The sequence below is a fragment of the Micropterus salmoides genome, unplaced genomic scaffold (assembly GCF_014851395.1).
Source record: "Micropterus salmoides isolate LMB-PRFRI ecotype aquatic unplaced genomic scaffold, ASM1485139v1 Ms_hic_scaffold_22, whole genome shotgun sequence".
Lineage (NCBI taxonomy): Eukaryota > Metazoa > Chordata > Actinopteri > Centrarchiformes > Centrarchidae > Micropterus > Micropterus salmoides.
This window is the reverse complement of record NW_024041373.1, coordinates 15,667,665-15,691,650: the sequence shown is the minus strand read 5'-3', so window position 1 is coordinate 15,691,650 and position 23,986 is coordinate 15,667,665. Positions and strand designations below refer to the sequence as shown.

General features: G+C 39.8%; 2 protein-coding genes across 2 annotated transcripts in view; one reads left to right on the top strand and one right to left on the bottom strand.

Annotated features, from left to right (window-relative positions):
- The window catches only part of mat1a (methionine adenosyltransferase I, alpha), an 8,239-nt gene extending 6,555 nt beyond the window's left edge, over positions 1-1,684 (top strand). The window contains exon 10 of the mRNA XM_038737333.1: positions 97-1,684. Within this exon, the coding sequence (XP_038593261.1) occupies positions 97-199 (103 nt within the window). The 3' untranslated portion in view covers positions 200-1,684. The remainder of the gene's footprint in view (positions 1-96) is intronic.
- On the bottom strand, positions 968-23,986 carry zgc:154058 (uncharacterized protein LOC795538 homolog). The gene is made up of 8 exons (XM_038737334.1): positions 23,703-23,986; positions 22,916-23,158; positions 18,782-18,829; positions 18,139-18,225; positions 16,832-16,899; positions 11,117-11,244; positions 6,486-6,663; positions 968-5,612 (listed from the first exon to the last, which is right to left on the bottom strand). The coding sequence occupies exons 2-8, from the start codon at positions 22,978-22,980 to the stop codon at positions 5,350-5,352; spliced, it is 837 nt and encodes a 278-aa protein (XP_038593262.1). The 5' UTR covers positions 22,981-23,158; positions 23,703-23,986; the 3' UTR covers positions 968-5,349.

Genomic DNA, 23,986 nt, shown 5'->3' with positions numbered 1-23,986 from the left:
AATATAGAATTAAAACAACAACACTGGTGTTATCCTGTAATGTGCTTACGGTCCTTTCTCACCTCTGATGTTGCATTTCTTCTGTATCCTCGCCAGGGAATTGAACCTGAAGAGGCCGATCTACCAGGAGACAGCCTCTTATGGCCACTTTGGTCGCTCAGAGTTTTCTTGGGAGGTCCCCAAAAAGCTTGTCTTCTAAATATCCACCTGCTTGTCCTGATCGACTCACCTGGAGGCTGAACAAGATGCCTTTTCATGGGCTACAACTGCCTGATTGGACATTGTTTTAATAGGAAGAACTAAAGCCAAAGTTAGGTATAAGTCAGCTTTAAAGAGGGGAGAAGATAATTATATGACATATAATGGGACACTCTCCCAATGAGGACATGTGAGTAACCAATCCTTTCCCTCCTGTCCTTTTCTAACCCACAACACATCCAATTATTGGTGCTTTAGAAATATACATACAATCACTTGATAACTTACAATGAAGGAACACCACAGCAAATAAAATACTCTCAAGATAAATACTTCTACCCCACTAGAAGCAATAGTGTTTTACCTCAAAAAGCTGTGAATGTTGCTTTATGTGGCCAGGATAATGTACAGAGACAACCTCAGTACTTCATTTACAAAATCGACAACAGCAAGCATTTCATCAGTGACTATCGTATCAAAGTGTAATTATTGGTCAACCAAAGGCTTGGCTTTAGAAAAAAAAAGAATCTTTTTGCCATGACTGTAAAATTCCTTTTCTAAGTCTCATTATGTAGTGTGTGCAACGGGAAGCTGTTTGCTCTGTTACGATCACCACTGTACAAGAAGACAGGTCATCTCTTATCTCTTAGACTCATACTGCTCTTCTTTTCTGTCATCCTTTCAGCCCTGTTTTATTCTAATATCAATATCACTTTTATTGCAGCTCAACTGGTGGCTGATTTGTATCTTTATCTTTTTTTTTTTTTTAATCTTTTTTAAGTCTTTTTCTTGTTTTGTTTTTTTATCCTGCAGGGCAGGCCTGCTGCTGTGACTGGGTCTGTGAATGTGTCTCTTTTTAGCAAATAACTAAAATTCTTTCGTAACTCTGACTTGATCTCTTCTGTCTTTGTAGTGAATTACCAAGCTGCAAGCTGTTGAGACTAAAGTATTTAGTAGACTACTGATGCATTTTTCCACTTTTATAAGCCTATGCTAATCCACGTTAATATCTGACTGAATACTTCTCTTATTTTATACAGCCTGCTTCTTCTATATCATTTAGATATTTTGCTTAAGTTTGCTCTATCTAAAAACATCTGTTGTCTCCTTACACTGCAGCTCTACATTACAGCAGAGATCCTTCTCCATGTATTTCGAGGGAAAAAGGGAGTGTTTATTAAAATATTTTTCACAGGGCATTTACAAAAAATAAATTTAAGTCAGCTTTCCCCATTGCTTAACACAAATTATTTGATCTTATTTCCTTCTGAAACACTTCTGATGGGTGTGAGGAAGTGTAAACAGTACTCGCCTCAAAACGTCATGTGGTGAGCGTAACGAGCTGTGTCATCTACAGCCCGCATTGTTTTTGTAAGGGGGGTTTTTCCTCTATTTAATGTGTTGATCTGGGTCATCTTCTGTCAACTTTGTTGGCAAGAGAAACTGGACAATGTAAATAATTAAACAATAAAGAAAATTAAAGATATAAACTGTTGTCTGGCCCTTTCTACAACATGCTAGATTAAAGGTATGTGGTGAAGATAAAATTGCAATTACAGAATTTGGATGCAACTTACATTTTTTTTTATTTGTTGAACATTAAGGCATAACACGATCACATGACTTTTCATCAAAATAGAACTTACAACCTAAACCTCTTTGGTTTTCATCACCAAAATCATACATAAGGCACATAGGGAGCATTTTGCATTGAGAATTAAGTATCGAGTAACAGATTTCTGTGAGGTTTACAACTGCTTGTTAGTTTGTCAGAATGTTCTCATCAACGATCCACTGACTGCAGATTTAACCATGTGAGCAGCGTCTGCATTCTCACAAGCTAACTAGACAGGAATGTTCATTTTTAAGCTTTATTGATTAACAAAAATAATCTATTATATTATAACTAACCCGCAAACCTACAACTGTGAAAAAGCAGTTGTGCCTATACTAAACAAAACAAATAAACATAACGAATCCTCATAAGAAAAAAACGAATGCCATTAAAACAAAGACAACTGAAGGCAGAAGCAAGCAGAGTTCATTCTGCTTTGAATCAAACAATGTAGCTGGTGTCGTAACATTTTCCTGAGTGCAAAGTTCAGACTGATTGGTAAACGAGAACAAGAGGACAGGAAGTAGAGGGGGAGGCCGAGCAGGCAATGCAGAATGTGAATCTATATGAAAGAGTTTCTCATAATATTTAACAAATTTTTATAGTGCTCAACTAGAAATGGGGGCTTCATGTATAGATTCACACCATGCATAAACCATTAAGTAAAATTAAACACTATAAATGTGTAATGACAAAATGTTTCTTTCTAGAGCAGAATGAGCAGCACCATCATTTGACATAACATTTAAAATCCATCCAATCTGATTCTGTGATTTGTTAGAAACAAATGCATATTGTAAAAGCGCATGGTCACAAGGCCAAGCTTCCAGGTGATGCCAGGCAAAACAATCTGAAGATCACTGCTGAACTAAAGTCAAGAGGTCCAAGTGCTCTTCATGACTTAGCTTCACTGTTTTAGTAAATTGAGAAGTAAAACAAATGCAAATTTGGCCCAAACATGTAACCAACTGAGTATGGTCGGCTGAGGATACAAAACAATTTAGAATTTTTCAAGTACAAAACAAGAACCTCCTGTGAGCTGAGCTGCAACATTACAGCTCTGGTTGCAAAACAAACTTGTGTGCAATAAGCAGTTTGACCAGTAGAGAGAAGCAAGTGATCAGTGGTGTGGCTGGTGCTGTTTTTTGACCTTCCAGATTGCTCCACAGTACAGCATACACAAGTTTTTCACTTCAGTCTTGTTGAGAGTACTCATACATTCAGTCTGAGCAAAATAACTATATTTCAGTCCTTCTGTAACATACTGTGTGTGAAGAATGGTCTTGGTCTGGCACTAACAAAACCTCTGCCCAACAACGATATGGTTTGAGGGAGTGATATTTTTTCTGTGTGAAGGCCTACAAACAAGACCATTACTGTTGGTTTTTCACCAGACAACTCAGAGTGCGTTAATGTTACACTGAGATGTTGAACATTTCCTACAAATATAAACAGTAATTCTGGGTATCTGGATTACAACACAGCACATAATGTCAGAGACAGTAAATGAATAGAATCAACATTTGAATATCTGCGCAGAGGACCAAGTGAAAGGAAAATATACCCAACCGTGAGGCTAATCTACACTGACAGATATCAAAACATCAAGTCGGGTAGTGGCAAATATCCACTTTGGTATTTCTGGCACTCACAGGCGTGCATGCAACCTTCTGTCCCTGCTCCTCCACTATCAGCAGTCAGCAATGAAGCTGAGGTCGACCCTATGTCTCCATCGTATGGCTTTCATTCATCAGATGTTATCATAATCACAACTAAGCTCAGGGGGAGAAATGACAAGACCTTTTGTGTTTTAGCACCGATACCACAGGCAAACTGATATTTGGTATATTCTGCTGTACAGTAACACAGAGGCAAGACAGTGCAGCTCAGTTATGTCTTACACTACAAATCCTTCCTTTTCCCTTTGTCCCGCTACACCAGTTAGACATGCTGAAAAAACTCCAACTATGGAGAGAGAAAAGTAAGCAGGTAAAGCAATATGAGCATGTTGAGCTCCACCTTGGTGGGGAATAATGAGATGCAGACCTACATCCGTAGGACCTGAAGACACGTGTGATGCTTCGTCATCAAACTCAATAACCCCACTGCTCTGGCTTTAATTAGCTGGTGCGCATTTGGCCTCTGGACACTGTATCATCTCCCTTTCATAGTCTTTACAGAGAGGAAGTTAAAGCAAATACTATTGAGGTTTAAGGTCGTTATAGTGTATTGACAACAATGAGAGGGAAACCTTTTTCATACTCAGTCATAAAAGTTTGAATTTATGAGGCACTAGGTCTATGTATGTTCTCTATGCAGTTAAAATAATAATATGGCACATCACCCAAAGCTTCCAGACACACAAACACAATGTGGGCTGGGTCGCATGGATACTTTTAAAAATAGTGTTTGCTTGCACATGCTGAGTTGCTGAGCAGATGTAAAGTTGTTGCATATTTTAAAGCTGCATTAAGCAATTTTTGACCACAAAACAAACTTACAGGGGTTGTTACAGCCAAAGTCTGTGCCTACATGCACACCCAGCAGACACAGAGCAACATTATTATCCCAATGGCCACATGAGTCCAATATTTAATTTCCTTTTAGCCTTGGTTAACCAACTCCTGAGGAAATTATCTGGGTGTTGAGCTTGCCAAATGGAAGACTTTCTTTCCCATCAGCTCGTTAACTTTGGCTAGGTTGCGTAAATCAGAGTATGCAGGCTGAATAACCAACAGTCGGCTAAAATCAATTGAGAGTAGAGTGTTAATTGTCAGGGGATCCTGTACTATGAAGGACAATCATTTTATTTGTTAAGGTCAAAAATACTGTTAATGCAGGTTTAAATGATTGCAAAATGCAAACCGCTGCCCTGTTCTATCTCAAGGATTGACTGAAACATTTACATACTTCTATTTGACAAACCTTTTCTTTTCATTTATTGCATTCATCCATTCTCTAGTGGGAAAACAAGCATCCAATTTGACCCTGCTCCTACTGTAACATTCGCACACCATCTTCTCTCTCTCTCTCTCTCTCTCTCCCAACTAAAATACTGTCAGCTAGGCCGTCCAGCAGCCTTCACTCCGTTATGTACAATGAAAGCAACACAGCAGTCACCTGAAGTGGAAATGGTCCAAGGCCACTTACTGGGACAGGTTACAGGATCTCAGGGGGGAAAGTACATTTTCTTGATCTGATTGACAAAATACTCCTCTGCTGCTCACCGAGGACAGGACTGAGTTGGGGAAAAAATTTGGTTTCACACTTGTGCGATGTGCAAAATGCAAGTTTTTTAGAGACGCCGAGCTCTGATGTGAGCACAATACAAGATGAGTTCTCCAAAGTGGCAGCAGATCTACGCCCCTGTGGTTGAAATACAAGAATCCACTCTGCCGTGAAATGGCGACTGCACTGGCCTGGTTCATTTCAAAGCTTCAGACGAATGTGGCTGGAAATGAATTAAACTCATTTGACAACCACAATTTGAAAGGAATAAACAAGCCAACTGTGTGGCATCAAGATGTGCCAGCGGGCTACAGTATGGACATGTTTTCAGGTTGGTGTGGATGTAGCTGTGAGTGTGGACCGGGCCCTCCCAGCGCGTCCACCTTGTGTTCTCGCCCAGCAGGTCCCAGGGCCCCTCCTCTAGCCAGCACCGCCATGGTATCTCCTGACATGCTGGCAAACTCAAAAGCAAATGTCCCGTAAAACAGCATGATGATGACGCAGAACACCCATTCAAAGATGGCTGATGCGTGTTGCAGGACGAAGCTCTCCTGACAGAAAAACACACCGCCTGAAAACATGTTAAGGACAACAACAGCAAAGCCGTGTGGATGTCTGTTTACAAAGTACAAATGCAAAATTCAGATATCAACCCAGTTATTTTAAATACTGATTATGAAAAGAAACAGTTGCTGCTTCAAAAAACAAATATAGGACCATGTTGGTGTGCATGGTGCTAAAGGTACAGGTGAGATGAAGAGGAAACCTGATCCAGGAAGTCCAGTTTGAGTGATACATCCAAGAGTCTAAAACCTTGTAAGATGCCAAAACACTTTTTTTCTGAACCAGTGCTACGGTCGGTCTGAACACCGTCTATACAGCAACACAATAAAACTAAGAAGTAGCGTTTACCAATTTTAGTGCATTAGGCATCTACACAGAACGGTACAGTTTAAAAGAATTGTGAGCTTTAAATGCACTGATAGGTGGATTTTGTTACCATCAGACTGAGCCAGGCTAGCTGTTTCCAATCTCTACGCTAAGCTAAGTTAACCGACTACAGCTTCATATTTCCCATAACGACGCCATAAGAGTGGCATCAATCTTCTCATCTAATTTGAAAGCAAATAAGCGTATTACCCAAAATGACTAAATATTCCTTATAACCATGTCTATTAAAAGTTTTTACAGCATTGAGTGACGTGTAAAACATCTGTTTGAAAACATGTCCTCTACCACGTCCTCTATCACCCTTTGAATCGACTTTCATGTATAGCTGTAAAAGGAAAGACAGGATTTGACATTGAATACTGGAGGGAAACTGTTGTTGTGATATAAGTGTGTAGGGGATGTCTGTGCTTATTCAAGCTGGCAGTACTACGCTCTATTCTAAAGCACTTGACAGCCTTGAAGGCTGCCATCTGTTAGTGGCTGGAGAGGATACTGAGCACCAAGGCTACCAACGCCAGCAGGGTCATGCAGAGCCGGAGGTGGGCCACGTTGTACTCCCCCTGGGTCTTGGCCAGCCGGTAAGTCAGCGCTGACTGCAGGCACACAAATAGCATACTGGTGGGGAAGGCAATGCCTGCTCCGACATAGTGGAGAACTTTGGCATTATCCACCTGTCGTATAAAGAAAGGAGACAGGAGGAGATGGGGGGGTTACATTAAAATAGGTAAGACAAAGATAATGCACAAAATCAGCAGTTTAGCAGCTGACAGAAACCCTCTTTGAAAAAGAAACCACCACGTGGAAATTATCAGAAGGGGGCCAACATCAGACAGCTTCTGCATCAAGCTGTTAGGTCCAATTTTTCACTGTTGTGTAAAGAGTTAAGATTTCTTTCAGTAAGGAGCCAGAGAAGAATAAGTGAAAAAAAAGAGAGGGTGACATGTAGTAAACGACAGCAGCAAGCGGCACGACAGAACGCCTCTTTTTCCCTGCTGGTCACAAGAATAAGAAAACAATACACAAAAGAGCTGCTCAGGAGCATGTGACTACAGCTCCCACTGCAGGAGCCACACACACACGCGCGCACACACACACACACACACACACACACTCAAAAAAGCTCAGATGTACTGATTTGAACACATAAGAGATTCAATGGAGCTTTGACCAAAGCTAGAAATACATCTCTAAGGAATAGACTAATTTAGACAAACAACACAGAATTGCTGTTCTTGATTAATGCTCAGTGGTTAAAGTGTGTGTTTGGAATAACAATGTGCGTCTCCACCACATAATTCGTGGGGATCATTAGAGCAATAGCCTAGAAGTTATTTAGTTTTTTGGCCTCTAAGCTACTTGTCCATTGACTCGGCTAGTACATACTGAACATTCTTGTGCAGTAGGCTAATCCTGGAAGTGCCAAAGAAAGATGTCCAGACAATTCAATATGAAAAGCACACAAGGCAGCAATATGAGTCTTAGATCTGCCTGCGTCAACTCCAGAGCTGGAGGTCAAGATGGGAGAGGAATCGCAGCCAGGACAGCCAGTGTTTTGTTCACAGTGGGATTCTATTTTGGTCTGGTACGCTTCCATAGTAAAGTGGCTATTACACAATACTATTTCTTTTACTGTAATAACATTAAACTGGCACTGTGGGGGTCTGAGTGCTGTTGTTCTGCAAATGTTACTCACTATACTCAGCGATGGAAAAACATGCACAAACAACACACTTTTTGTTTTAACTGATGTTGTATTTGTCCTAGAGCTGAAATGATTCATCTGTTAGTCGATCCACAGGAAATGAATCAGCAAATATGCTGATAATCTATTAATCGTTGAAGTTCTTTTTTTAAAGCAAGAATGCAGAATATTACCTAGTTGTATTTTCTCAGCTAGACGATGGTCTGTACTGCTTGTGTTTGTGTGTGTGTGTGTGTGTGTGTGTGTGTGTGTGTGTGTGTGTGTGTGTGTGTGTGTGTGTGTGCTGCCTGGTGTCCCAGATTTTATCACTACTTGCAGTCATTATCTGCTGGCTTAATGATGCATTAAACCTTCGCTGTTCTACTTCATGTATGTTTTCACACTTTATGCGGTATGTCAGGACCATTTGCTGTCACAACACCGTGGGTTAGAGGCAATGGCAAGGAGGGAGACAGCGTGGTAGTAGGGGGGGAGAAATGTTTTAGATCAATAGATTTTTTCCAACTCTGTGATAAAAACAGAAGCTGTAAGAAACAACAAGACAAAGAAACAGGATGGACGTATAGGGGGAAAATGAGGATGAGGATAAGAATGGGCTACACTGACGAGCAAACAGCTCTCATTATGACCACTTTGTGTTTATCAGAAACTACATTTCTCGGAGCATCTGCCTTCATCTGTCTTTTTTACTGCTGAAAAAGTCACCAAAATGTGTGCCTACAAATCTCCATCTACAGATCCCCTTCACTGTCAAGGTCTGACACATGATCCTCTGCAGTGTAAGTCCGTATGTAAAATGTGGCTTGATGACTAAGCAAGGTCAGCCTAATGAGTCTGTCCCTGCAGACTGACACTGACCAGGAGTTCACCTGCATAAATGAATAGTAATGTTTTTCACACAGTGCAATGCTGGAATCAGCAGAGCTCACACTCTCTAGAGAGGAAAGTGGTCATAAATGTAAAGGTGTATGCAGTGATGGAATGAACCATCTAAAAAAAATACTTTTACTTTTGCTGCATTTAAAAACAGTTCAATGTTTTTGATTGTGTATTACAATGAATATATAAAAGGGTGACGAGATGTGCAGGGTGATGAGGGGTGTAAGGAAGTATTTATTTAAAAGGAGACAGAGCACAATAATGAACACTTCAGCTTTTGCATCCATATAAATATGCCAGATTTAGCCAGAAGGATAACTTTCATTTGTAGTCCCCACAAAATACAACACCATGCACATGTGGGAACAAGCCCAACGGACATCCAGCTTTCAGTTTTCACTTTCTGGAAATTGAACCACGTGAGACAAAGTGAAACGTTATTGACTTCCACCCATTTATTACACACCTGCTGTACCAAACGGTAAAATCTGCAACAGCAATTGTCACCACGGCCACCTACTTTAACCAGACCTTCAGCCTGGAAAAATACAGAAATTGTACACAATGTTCCCAGTTTTTTACAATATTTTATGCTAAGAGAAGGACTTTTCTCAATTTCACTGTAGCTTTTGATCTCATCTGTAGCCATGTCATATACTCTATGGTATTCATAATTTACGCCTTGATACTAGAACCATACTCACACTAAAAAAGTAGTAAAGGAATAGCTTGACATTTAAAGAATTTAATTATTAGCAGTCCAGCCAGCTTCACTATACCACTGTGTTTTTTTCTCCTCTTCCTGAAAGCACTTTTTGACCTAGCTGTGTCACTCTCGTGGACCTCTATGTGGCAGTGATGTGTTTCTCCATCATCTATTTATGTGCTTCTCTGCCCAAACCATCAGCCATGTTGCCAAAGCCTTGCATTACACACAGCTACAAACAGAGAGCAGTTGCCACCACAGAGTGTGTCGCCATGTGTTGTGTTTTTGGTACTTTCACTTTCTTTGATCCGTCGGGTTCATCAGGCTGCTGTCTGCTCCTGTTATTCCAACTTGTTTGTGGCTCTGTCCATGAATCTTTCTAGTCTGTGCTTTCATTTTGCAGCAGAATTTCTATTCTTCCATGTGGTTTGAACAGTTTATTCACCATCAATGACATCTCTATTTCCATCCCACTGGAATGTCCCCAACTATTAGAGATGTGAGTCTGAGAGCGAGCGGCTAAGATCAGCCCTCCAATTGTTATAGAGGAGGCCTCATCTACACACACCAGCTCCTCTCCATGCATGGCCAGACTTGATGACTCACTTCCCCCTGGCTCTTCCTGTAAAATTCCTCCCAGTTCTGCAGAACAGAGGCCCTGGAGAAGCGGGAAGAAGGTGCATACAAAATGCCACTGCACATCTGTTCCACACACTCCTGTAAAACGATTCTTCTTCTTCTTCATCACACAACACACACCAACATGCTGACAATGACCAATGACAACACTCAAGCAAACATTATTCTACTTTATAATGAAGCATGATTTCATTTCAAATAAAATCTTTTATCTCTTTAAATATTTTAGAATAAGTATCAATTTTGGTGGTCAAGAGGGCCAACGTGCAGCCAATGTAAGTCACATGTTGCCTCGCTTCTCGTCTCACTCCCATTATTACCTCTCAACAGGTCTAATATTTAGCAATCTTTTCAAATTTGAAGGACAAAACCAGAATAGTAACATTTCATAGTGGCAGCCTTTCATCAGAAACCAAACTATGTCTGTTTTATCTCTGAAGTCTGCCTGTCATTGTTTTTTAGAAAAATACCAAGGATATCTCATTAAAGTTACTCTCTTGCAGACACACACACACACACACACAGTCGAGGCATCCAGCCAGGGCTCCAAATATTTAAACTTGAAGAAATTCTTTCCCAAAGAACAAATATCTACAGGGAAAGAATTCAGGTAGAATTTCCTCACTTAGTGTCAAAGTCTTAACACTAAACTACCAGAAAAGCAGTGTGCGTATGTGTATGTGTTTGTTGTGTGTTTGATTAGGAGGGAGGGTGGCCATTACAGCAAGATTACAGCAAAAGCAAAAATGAAATCTTTGAGACATTCCAATGAAATGCAGTTCTGTCTTTTGCAACTTGTTACTTTGGTTATCTATATTTCTATATTTTTGACACTTATTTTCTTGCTTAATTATAATATCCTTGAACCAAAGTTGACATCATCAAATGTCTTATTTTTGGCTGACTAACAGTCAGAAAGCCCCAAAATATTCAGCTTAACATGATTTAAGATAAAAAACATAAACAGTTTTTATAGTTCAGTTTTATATGTCTCACAGTTTACCCCTATACGTCCATCCTGTTTACTTTAAAGTCAAGGTCTCTCACTCTCTCATATGAAAGCACACACAAACTGTCGTATTTACTTGTCAAATCTTACTTTTGTATAACTATGTTAGATCTTATTCTTCATTTACTGTAAAGGTTGTTATTGCATTTTATCTGTGTTTGACTGGGTGAGTAAACTGGATCACCATACCTGGAAGTTGCCCACCATGATGAGTCCAGCGGCACAGATCCAGCCCGTGGAGAGACTCGCCGTGTTGAGAACACAGTTTTGGTGCTTCTCAATGACGTGGGCATAACGGAACAGCACAATCACCATAACTACAGGAAGAGACAGAAAGACACATGTGTCGAGTAGATAAATAACACATTAAAACAACCACACCAGCAGAACTATTAAATGCTGTCAGAAAGGGAAAAAAGTTGACAAGTACAATAAGTTGAATTTCTCTGCCTAACAAGTAGTTACAGGAATATGAGAGGCAGGAAATGGCGGGAAAGTGGGAACGATACATGAGTGGGGGTTGGTGTGTTCTTGCATAAAGATAAAAAGGCGCAGGGAAACTAAGTACAGTATATGGGACAGATGACTGCTGATGTGCTAATGGGCTGTGACTGGGGGTATTGTTGGTGCACCGAGGAGCTGACCCCCTGCTTGGTTTCTCTTTGTTAGCTCCTCTCGGCTGGTGCTTGACGAAGGCTGACTGGGCTTGGTGAAAGCGGGGCATAAGGGGTGAGCGGAAAAGAGGAGGGTGAGAGAATTAGAGAGGACAATGAGCCACTCGTGTCTTGACCTGAAGCCCATAGTGTCTCTGAGGCCGAGCTGTTGTTTTAACTCTGTCACCGTCTCTGTGTCAGTGACATGCTTTAAGATGGTCTACGCTGCCAAAAGAGAACATAAATGGAAACCGTGGTCACAGAGAGGAAAGAAAACATCAGTGCAGGACTTAACAATGTAAAGCTTTGTCTCCACGAGTCAGGGTTTGGATATGCTGTGGCCTGTCTTGCTCTAAGCCAGCGTCTCAATGACGAGACACATAACTCGTAACGTGGCCACAAGCGTGTATTCATCAATCTTTCCCCCTCAAATCATCAACATTTTTGATGATTTGAGGGCAGCTGCCGCTGCAGCGGCCAATTATCTTGTGTTAGGTATTTTGTTGTGGCAGGTTATTTTTGACCAACATGTGGGTAAATTATAGGCAGAAATGTAATTCTGGGAGAGAATTTCAACCAGAACAAATCATCACAACACCACTGTTGGGAACACCAACATTAGACTGCACCAGTTTTAAGTTTTTTTTAAAATTCATACTAAAATCATTTCACTCTTTTTCTATTTTACTGTTGAATGTTATTTTAATGTCGAAATATAGAATTAATTGTGATCCGAGTATATTTTGCTCAAGCAAACAGTAAAAATGTGCTTTTGTTTTCCACAAAATAGCATGTAAATAAATCACCTAAATGTTGCAATTAAACACAACCCTAAATTAAACATGTAGTGTGATTTATCATAAAAATATACATTAGTTATTTGTTTATTTGTTTATTTAACAGGAACACATTGTTACATACAGAGATGTAACTATACAGGGTGTCTAGCTGAAGCTAATGTCTTAATATAATGTTTGTTCAGATCCTCAAGACCCAACATGTGAGTGTATGTTCTTGATTGTCTGAGCTGCCCTCTGTTCCCACACTTCATCTTGGCAAAGTGATTTCAGTTACAATCATGGAAAAACAAACAGCAGTGTCTCCAGGCTCGGAAACAATCTTGTCTTTGTTTTTTCCAACTCCTTTTTTTGTATAAATGGAGGACATACTGTGTTGCTGAAAGGACAAGAAAGTTTAGTTCATTAGATTATGGAATCTCAGTCTCTCTTCTGCAGACTGGCTGGCTGGGGAATTTTCCTATTTCAGCGAAACAGCTTTTTCATCATTACAAATGAGCATGTTTGAACTTGCTGGCATTTAGCTTAACCTTAGCTTACATCATAAAATTATGTAAGCTAAGGTTAAGGAAAAATCTTCTCATAACTCTCTATGAGCAAATCCATGTTTCACTTTTCTTTTTTGCTTTCTAAAGGCACATTTGTGTGGGCTGTTTTCTGGTATATTTCTTTGAGGATCCATGTCAAGCTGAGGGGTCACAGGTTCAGCCAGCATAATCGTTACATGTATGATGAGTAAACAGCATTGCTGACCTCCACCTTGCCTTAGACGGTCAGTACAAGCTGTTGTCTGACATCTCCACAATAGATATAAATTTATATAAACAAGCTATGGCAGTGTCCCAAACACTGTCCCAATTTTAGTCACCTTCCACACAGCTGCCCTCTCCGAATCTCACTTTTCCTCTGAATTTAGGAAGAGGAGTCTTGGCTCAAACACTGACTCACAGACTGGTTCATATACCCCAATGTCACTCTATCATAGAAGTTGTAATACTGTAATGTTACATACAACCCTGCTGTCACAAGCACGGACTGGCTTTTGCATTCACACATAGACATGGAGGAACACACATATATACACACCCAAGTGCGTATTCCCACAAAAGTCACTTCAGCCACACCGCACCACACAGTTAAATAAACCCTGCTGTCCCCACAAGGAGATCTGTTTCAACCCAAACACCCGGCTGCATTTGCTCCCACAGGAGGTATGCTGTGAAAGAATACAAGCATTGTCTTTGAAACATTGTGTGTGTACACTGGCAGAGAGGTGGGATAAAAGCGAGAAGAATAATTATGAGGCAATATACAGTTCAGTGAGTGCATGTTATCCCAGATAGGAGTGGACCCCTGAGCCAACTGTAGCAGGCACAATCTACAAAGTGAGACATACATCAATAGGCTAAGAAGCTAAGTACTTATTATTTACATTATTGTACAGCTGCACGTCGCATTAGCTTAACCTGCTTTTGTAGAGACATAATAACTTGCTTTACAACAGGTATTAACATATGCTATGTTCAGACTAATTGGATAGTGAAAAAAAACTAAACACAAACAAGGCAGCTGTAAATGCAACCAATCTGACCTGAAAATTGAAGCATGCAAACCACATGAGAGGGTGGTCACAGATCTATTAGACCAGGTATAAATACAGCTTGACTCAGATCTCAATATAGTGTAGTTATTTCAATCTCCTTCTGCCACAAAAACTTCAACAAAACATGTATGTAATAATATACTTAGCAGGCAGATTGAACTAAGAAATGTGGCTCAAACAAGAAGCAGGCAAGTGTGATGTTACACATTATAAAACAGATGAATGTGGAACAATTATGTTTAAGGGTATCTAAAAGGATATCTCGCAATCTACCTGTTTTGCAAAGGAAGTACAGATCAGCAGTTATTGTGCAAGTTCACGAGCCAGCCCAAAGTTCAGTTCACACACATTAAAATGAAACAGTTCATTTCGTACATTTCTTCCATTTTTATCAAAGGAACTTTGTGGCTGTCGGCTCGATATCTTAGCCTTTGATCATCATTCACTCTCAGATATTTCCCAAGACAGGTCAGATGCTTCCACTCCATGTGTTGTTGTTTCTAATTTGTTGTCCGGCATGTCGGGTGCCATAAAACACAGTGCGTGAGTGTCGTTAACTCCAGCTATAGATTGTCTGATATTAGCTTATTGCATATGTATCGGTGGAATCCTGAATTGCTCTTCCATCAGTGTGTGAATGTTGCTGATTATTTTTTATGATATTATTTATTAATTAATTGCTTGGCATTTAAAATACCACACAACTGTGAAAATGTGATTCACATTGCAAGTACTCATGTTAAAATTCCTTGTTTGGTCAGATCAACAGTTTAAAACCCCAAAATTTTCAGTTTACTATCATGGAAAATAGAGGAAAGCAGCTATTTTTGTTCAAAAAATGACTAAACAGCAAAACAAACAACAAACAACAAACAACTCAATTACTAAAATTGTTGAAGATTATTTTTTAGTTATGTGTTTATGCTTAAAAAAATACTATATGATTAAATAAGTTCCCAAATTTTAACATCAGTAACAACCTCTTTAATCTGGTATATGTTATTTCTAGAAATGATCCGAACATAAGATGCACCTTGAGTCTCCAGTAAAGCCATGGCACCACAAACTAACCGTAAAATTTTGTAAGCTGCGTTGATATAAACTGTTTTGTGGGTCTTTATGACACTATTGTCAAGGTGGCTCTGTCCAAAGGAAGATGTAAGAATCAAACTAATTTAGTTAGCTTAAAAGTGCGTTTACCATTAGCTACAGGTAGCTATAGGAAGGGGTCTGTAGGTTAACTGGAAAGTTACAACAGAATTACATCTAAGCTGTCTTGAGCCAGTGATGAACTGTCATCATCATCATCAGTGGAGACAGGAAATCTGCAATTTTGTGTTGCTTAAAACCCTGAGATGCCACATAGTTTGGTTGCCACATTACTACTTCTGAACTGATTTGTCTGCATATTTGTATAGTTAGCAGTGAAATTACGGTGCAGTGCTAAGCCTACCTCTCCTTCTCTTATACCAATACATACATGTACACAGCGCTAGCCAAATGTTGGACTTTCACTGCTGCCTGAGCAGACTTCACACTGAACTGTAACAGTCTGGTCCCTACCAGGATCTCTCAAGCACATGTGTATACACGCTAAAATACACACATATACAAACAGAAAAGCAAAGACTAGAGTGGTAATTTGGATCTCAACAACACACAGCATATAGCTTATAATGTTATTTTTTGAATCTACAAGGATCACTGTCTTATCGTGGATTTGTCTCTGCCTCCCTCTCAGATGTATCAAGCAGCGGTCCAGAATCGGCCAATCAGACAGACGGGCAGGCCTTAAATAGCTGCTAGAGGCAGAAGACAAACAAGGCAAAGGAACCTCTGCCCCGCTTTATATAAGTGCACACACACACACACACACACACACACACACACACACACACACACACACACACACAGAACATGTCTAAGCCACAGCTGGGAAACATTAACTCGATCAGGGTAGTCAGACCCACCAGTTAACGCAGGGAACAGCACGTGTAGACTCACAAAAAAAACATACAGACCAGCACATGGGAGCTCGATTCCCTCCTTTTATATCATGCATGTTTTCCTTTTGCCTACTAAAGTACACACTCACTGTGTATATGTGTACTTGTGCATTTGACATTCTGTATGAAATCTTTCTGAAGCAAAATTTTGCTGTTATTTCCACATATCTGCCCTTTTATTCAAAATTACCACATGTAAGGTTTTCACTGACTCTTGGTCACTGAGGTTGTAGGTTTTACACACGACCAGAATTTTTCTAAGGGCAACAAAACTAATGTTACCCTGAAGCCTTAACATAAGCGAAAGAACTGATCAAAACAACTATATCTGGACCTACTACAAAGGAAGCTCCTGCTGATGTAGTTTTGAGGAACTAATTGTGCTATAATCAGTATCTTATGGAAGAAATTAAAAGTGACGCCTCCTTTTTTTATTCATCAGTCCAGTGTTTATGTATTAACATATTTCTTTTATCTTTTATCTTTTATTTTGTATATTATTAAGAACTGGAACTATCAGTCGATGGACAGAACATTTATTTAACCAGAACAGGTTATTTTGACAAATGTAGTCATTTTTAATTAAATATATTTGCTGGTTCCAGGTTTGAAGATTAAATTATAGTAACCTGAAGATCTTTGGTTTTGGACCTCAAAAAACAAGCATTTGAAGATGTCACTTCTGGATGTGGCGTCTGGAAAAATTTTATAATCAAAACCATCAATTGAGAAGATAATAAAAGGGTGACTTACAGCAGAAATCAAAGCTGATATCAATAATTGTAACATTGTGTGTGTGTGTGTGTGTGTGTGTGTGCTGATCATGTGTACACATGATGCCTTACCCATGAATGAGCCTGTGCTGCAGATAAGGCTGAAGAAGCAGCTCTCAGGGGGAAGAGTCCCACATTTACTATAAGAAATAGCACACAGAAGTAAGTCAGAGAAATACTGTACAATACAATGCACAGAACAGTACATTGTGGAAATATGGCATGTTTTTTTTTGAGATACATTTCTGCTTATGTCCTTAGGTAGTAGCCAGGGGGGGGGGGGGGGGGGTGACCACCATGCTTCCTAACATCCCATCATCAAGCATTTGCCTTTCCACCTACTGCATACTGCCTCTCCTCTAGGAATGGGGAGCCTTTATAGGAGGGGAAGGGAGGAGACTGTCAACATAGGCTGCCTGTGCCTGAGCTCCAGCAGCCTACAAAGCCAAAGCCTTCTCAGCTGATTGCAGTCACACACACACAGCACATAGATGAAAATGTACAATTCAGCAGACTAATACTGACGTATTTAGTAGTTTGATGGACGGTTATGTAGTCAGATTTTAGTCATCTAAAATTTTTTGATTTCAATCAATTACTCACTAACAACAACAGCATATGATATAGCCAAATACATAGTAATGCTGTAGTAAAAGCTGAAAAATGTGCACCTCTTCCACCTTCACCACTAAACTGTGCTTTGTGCAACACTTAAGCAACATCAGCAGCACTGCAATAATAAAAACAATCCCTTGTAGCATTTAGACATCTCTCATTTTCTCTGTTTATATGTAATTGCATAATAGATTGAGATTACTGGGCACATTATTATGATCATTACATGTCATCTGCGTTAAGATACAAAGACAAGCAGTTTATTTGCATTTATTAAAACCATTTTCTCCAGATTTCTTGATACAAACTGCAGTATTAACATTCTACAACTGGCCTTTGATGTTGAATGCTCAGTGGGATAAAAAGCCAAACAAAAGAGTGGGAGTGTCTTGATTTCCTCCCAAATGTAAGCCGACTCCTCTGTGTGTGTTTACATGGTAAAGTGCAGACCCATTTGCCTCTGAAATGCCACGGTGGCAGGCAGGATATTTCAGCCCTAAGTTATTTTCAGAATGCACTCACACACACACACACACACACACACATTCACACACCCACACAGTCACATACTCACAGGAGACAGGAGAACCATCTCCTTCAAGCTCACTCGCTTTTTTATCAACAAAGTGCCGACAGGGGTCATGTAAAACAATGGGACAATGTTCCTGATTTTAATCTCCAGACAGAAACTAGAAACAAAGAGGCAGAAAAGAGACAGGGGGACAGGCAGGTAGGTTTGGGGTCAGGCTCAGCGTCTCACTGACCTGATGAGAGGTACATTGTCTAGCGTGCAGCACAAGGTTGGCCCGCTCTGCAAATACAGCTCTTCTTCACATGACTGGTTGTACAACCTGGAACATCAAACACATCGCAAAGCTCAATGTTAAAATATAAACATATGGAGCAAAATCTGTTCAAATTCAGTCCTACTGGGAAATCACCAACAAAAACAAAGCGCAGACATATTTCTGATGGCTATTATCATATACTGTAGATATACAGATTTTGTTTTGGTTTTAGGGTGTGTGAGTCAAAGTAGACTCATCAAATAGCAGCTCTGCTAGTAGAGATCAACCTCAGTTTGTCTGAAACAAACCAGGGCCAGAAGAAAAGTCATTCACTCACTGACAGTGTTTGTTTATAGTGAACAAAAATCACAGTTTAGATCTATTTTAATTTACTGCAGTTTATTCTTTTGGCTAATGTGAACAGATTTAGGAGTGTCTCTCAAACATTTCTGAGGTGACTAACTAGGAAATAATCCCAATACTTAATGTACCAACAGAGCAAATTGCATTCTGTAAACAAAATGAGAAATCACCAGATTGCAAGGTGTGATTTTGTAAAGTGAGTAGGGATCAAAAGAGGTATGCTGAAGCAAAATGCAGGATAGATTAAGCAACATACCAGTTATCCACAGGGCAGACATGTTGGTTGTACAGGGCCATGGCGTAACTGAAAGAGAGACAGTCTGATTAGCCAAAACAAAAGGCAACACTTTTGGTATATTGTGAGCTTATTTCATGATTACGCTGTCATCTTACGTGACTCAACGAGTAATAATTCAGCATTAGGGCTGACCTTTAAATTCAAGTAAGAAACAGTGAAGAATGCATAGCCAATGCAGTATCCTAATTTTACTGTGACAGACAGAGGTAGCGAGGGGCGTAATATCAGTGTGGGTATACTTATTGAATAGAAGAATGTAAAACAATTATAATTTGTTTAATTAGCAAAACCCCTACCAACTTTACATTATTTTACATTTGTAGAAGTCAACGCCTTTATGTACAGCGTATTGAATTGACCACCTAGACTTGAACTATACCAGCATTGCTCTGGCTATAAATTAAAGCTGTCATTGGCTTTCAGTGTTACTTCACATCTCTAATATATAATAAGGATGAACAATTAAGCTATTGTATGATTATGAACGTTAAACATTTAAAAAAAAAAAATCTTTTTATTAACCAATTAATTTTCACCTAGTAGACTATTTTCAGAAACTATTACTGCAACCAACTACTAAATATAGAGCATGCACTGAAAGGGCAGATTTGTTTCTACCAGTGAGTGAGTTGCATTGGGCTGATAAAGTACAAGTGGATGGCTCATTCATAGATATTGTCTTGGGGCTTACGTGTAAGGTCATTGATTATTTCCCCACCAGCAATTGCGTCTGCTCTGTCCAGCAGATGTAAATAAGACAAATGTAAAGTAAAAGTCATCAGAATCAGATGTTAACACGTGCCAAATGGTGCTACTGAACTGTAACAACTCTAATCCAATAATTTTCAGCCCTCTATCTGTGTGGACATCTGAAGGCGGCAAAGGGAAGCTCCAGAAGGAAAAGCAATTGTCACGTTATCCCCTTGTTATTCACACACACAGGCAGGCAGTGAACACCGATCAAAACAATATTTTTTACTACCAGAAAAAGATAACTAGAGACACAGAGACTATTTGTCCTGATTTGTAAAAGCAGCCGTAGTTCAGTAAGAGGTTAAGTGCCAATTAAGAATGTTTCCAGGGGCCGATAGTATCCAACTCACAAACCAGTCTTTGAAAGATGGAGACACAATCACAAAGATACACACCTGGCTACCCAGAAGACAACAATAAACAGAGACACATGTCAAAGCCATAGACTGTATATAAAAAGGTCAAAGCACACATACACATACAATACCGATTGGAAGCAAGACAAAGATTCTGGTGCCAAATAATTAGTTACAGTATCTGTGACCAAAGTTTCGGGATTTAAAGCTCAACATCCTAACTGGTGTGCAAGATGCCACGCTTCAAAACGACATACAGTGCGATTCAGTATATGCAGTATACAGTATAAATCATTTATGTAGTTATTTTATTGTTGTGGGTAAATAATTACAGGAAAAATCACGATCAATATTTCCTACAGCATATGGTTATAACAGTCCTGTAATAATTCAGTAGTCAATAAAGAAGCAACTATGAATTCATCCAATAGCTATTATAAATATGTGTTTCATACCAAAGCTGCACAGTTTCAGACACATATTCACACCTGGTTGAAAGCAGACTCAAAAAGTCGGGTCAGACACTCACCCACTCAGGTCAAATGAAAACACGTTTTTTCTTCTACACTGAATCACTTTCATCCATTTAATATAGTAGAGATCCTTGCCATCATTCAAAGCTTATGTTTAGTATTCAATGTTGTGGTATCACACAATTTCATGTGTTTGCATTCTATTGTACACTATGAGAGATCAACCCAAGGTTCTACACACAAATTGAACAACAATCATTACTATGACAGAAAATCTTTCCACTTAATTCCTATCCATGCGCATAACGCAGTGAGGAAACCTAGTGGTGTGAGTGGAATATGGCCATCACGTATAAGGCTGCCAGAGCTCTAGCTCTGAGCCTTTTCACAGCACAATGAACCAAACAACTTGATGAAAAACAAAAGAAGCTGGCAACAAATGTAGTGGACTACCAAGAGACTTCATTAGAAAAAATGCAGTACACTGGAGCCATCTGAAGTTGGTGCATTTTCCATAACTTTTGACACGCATTTTTTACATTTGGTCAACTTCCAAGACTAAAATAGCATCAGTGCAGCTCTGGGACATTTCTAAATGAAGTGGTGTTTTTTTAGCTGTATGTGGAACTAAACTAGTGCATTCTGTGCCCAGAGAGGGATATGTAATAATAGGTTTGTTAGGTTTACATAATTAGACCTCTATCAAAGCTGCAGCATTGGTTGTAAACTGTAATTGCATGCTTGTGAGCAATATATAGGTATATACTGTTTTTTTAAATTTAGGATTCAACAAGCAACATTAAGGAAAGACTTTAGTGCTATGGAAAGTGAAAGTTCCCCAAAGCAGTGCAATAATAACACATCAGAAACGACAGGGAAGGGTGTGATGAATCAACTTTAAATTAATTTTATAGGCTGGACTCCATTTGCTTCTCTGGCTGGTTACTGTAACGCCTAAAACATAACAGTAATTTCAAACCGATGGCAAAATATGTACAAGTACAGTAGTGCTTACAGGTATAGTGGGGCCATAATGCAGTTTCAAACACATTTCTTAACTCATTCATAAAAGGTCAGCAGAAGAATCTAAGCCAAGACTCTTGGGTGGGCACAATCCTGAGCTTTCCTCTGGCTCCACAGACCTTTCCTACACTGGGCTTGGCCACCTGATGCTGAGTGAAAGTTCTGCTTATGCTGTCCAGTGCTCCCTTTCAGTATTTACTTTACTCACGCCCAGTCACCCACAGTGAAAAAGTGAGTTATGTAACATGTTACATCCTTTGACATTCCACTAGTTGGAAAAAAAGACCCTTGACTGCTCATATAAACAAGGCGCCCTTGTCAAGGTAACAGGAAGGAAAGTGGTCTAAAGATTTGGCATCTTAACTCAGACCAACTTTCTACCTTAGAAACACGTTAAAACAATAAGGAAATTTGCAATGCTAGCGCAAATTTTCAGCTGCTGTTCTCCATCTCAGTTTCGATCAGTAGCAACAGTAAGGGCTCAACCTTCTTTTCTGCAAAGCCCTGCACACCGGAGCCCAAACACCTGATTGGACTGTGAAGCAGCCATGTCCACAAACACTAATTGGTGTGCAAGGTCTCAGCTTTGGCATCTGATTTGACTGCGTACTCCCCGCACTGTTAATAACAGATGTAGCGTACAGCCTGGATACAGAACTGCGACAATTTGGAATTGGGCCATCTGTCTCTCTCCCCTTGGGGATTGCGTTCCTCCTCCCAAAGTAATAACAGAGCAGTGAGGAGAGCTTTCAGCAAAAAAACAACCAGGAGGTGCTCACTTTTTCTCTCTGGTGCATCTGCTCAGACACTGTAGTGGAGATTATTAAACTATACTGCGATACTGATAATCCCAGATCCTTCCTGGAGAGAGTTAAACCTCATGAAATTGCCATGGCTCCCAGGAATTCAGAGTAAATATGCACTGTTGCTCTCCTGGAGGGAATGGAGGCTGAGGTATCAAATGGTTTATGTTTAAACATAAACAACAAAATTGTTATTTGTTAGAATATAGCCAAGGAATCACTACGTGTATCAAAATATAATTTTCATTATAATGATATATCTGTTTTTACCCATGGTGTCACCATGGTGTCATGGTGATGTACACTGTGATATTTAAAGCTTGGGTAAGAGTTAAAAAACAATACCACCCACTCCTCTTCAGCCTCCCTCCAAAACCACTGACCCAAAACATATTTTCATGTGCAGTGAGTGCACAAGCAGGTAGTTGGGTAGACAGGCAGGAAATAAATTGCCTATCCCTACTTTAATAAGAAATAATATGCGATAAGAAATAATAAGTAGATATAGATTCAAAAATCCAGATGCTATTTTTTCATTGTATTCAAAACAATGCCTTGCAGACAGAACAAGAAGCAGTGTAAATTACCAAATTGTATGCATAAATTACATTTTCTGTAGAAAATAATGTTTCTTTCTGTTTTGACAAAAGCTTTCTGTATTGGCAGGACAAATTTAACACTTACACAACCCATATCCCAGTGATGGTCAGAACTGGGAGGCTAACAGGCAGTATCATCCAGACAGACATCTTCCAGCACCTCGAACAGCCCCTTTCTTCTTTTTCCTCTTCGGCCAGCCGAGCGATATCTGCTCAAGTAGTACTAACATTTAACTGAGTGTGACTGACATCTGCACTGCCACCAACTGATTCATTTTCTTGAAGATGGAGGATGGTAGATGCTGACAGGACAGATGTGTCCTTTTAGCTGGTGAATGAGAGGAGAGGGGAAGAGGGTTAGGTCAGGATCACTCACCTATTAGAATTAGGAAGTATTCATTATGATCTTCATCAAGCCATGCCAGTCTGGTTAAGACTCGGGTTATGTGAAGCTCACAGCAATTTAATGCACAAAGACGAGTATTTACAAGAGGATACATTACAAACAACACCTGTAATGCAACCCAAAACAATATCACTACAAAACTGCCGGGAAGCTCTGATCTTCTGTTCTTCAAGGATCACTTGCTTTAAGATTTTGGAGTCCTGTTGTACTGGACTGTTGAACTTGTAGTGGATTTTGTTTTAACTAAGAATAAAAACGCTGTTTTGGCAACCTTACCTTGTTTATTTAAAGGGGACGCTGGCTTGCCTTGACAATACGTTACATATCACAGGTAATATACGTTTACTCTCATTTTGTTCTATCACTTCTCGTGCCACACACTAACTGCAGCTCACCTTCACGTTTCTAGCTAGCAACAGCGACGAGCATCCAACGCAAATCTGTGCTTGACGTTAACGTTACTCACCTTCTGCCTCTGTCTGCTAGCGAGTTTTTACTGTTTCTTCGGTAACTTTGAGTACGCCGACCTGTTCTCCACACCTCTGGTACGATTCCACACTGGACCCGGGGAATACGGTGTTTCCCTATTTTCTTAATATCAATTCCTAGATTTACTTTCCCAACAAATTGCGGTCCCTCTAGCTCGTTTATCGCCTTCAACAGGAGGAGTAGCGGAAAGCTCGCGCTCAGGCAGACTCGCTGCATCGCCGCCACGAGACACTCCAGAGTATCCAGCTGTTTGACTCCGCC

Bases quoted from the DNA above. Each gene is read 5' to 3' on its own strand.
- zgc:154058 (XM_038737334.1), bottom strand. From the start codon at position 22,980: ATGTCTGTCTGGATGATACTGCCTGTTAGCCTCCCAGTTCTGACCATC. The intron at 11,245-16,831 runs GTAAGGCATCAT...CTCTTCCTGTAG, and splicing joins CAGCACAGGCTCATTCATGG to TTATGGTGATTGTGCTGTTC. The intron at 6,664-11,116 runs GTATGGTGATCC...TTTATACGACAG, and splicing joins TCATGGTGGGCAACTTCCAG to GTGGATAATGCCAAAGTTCT.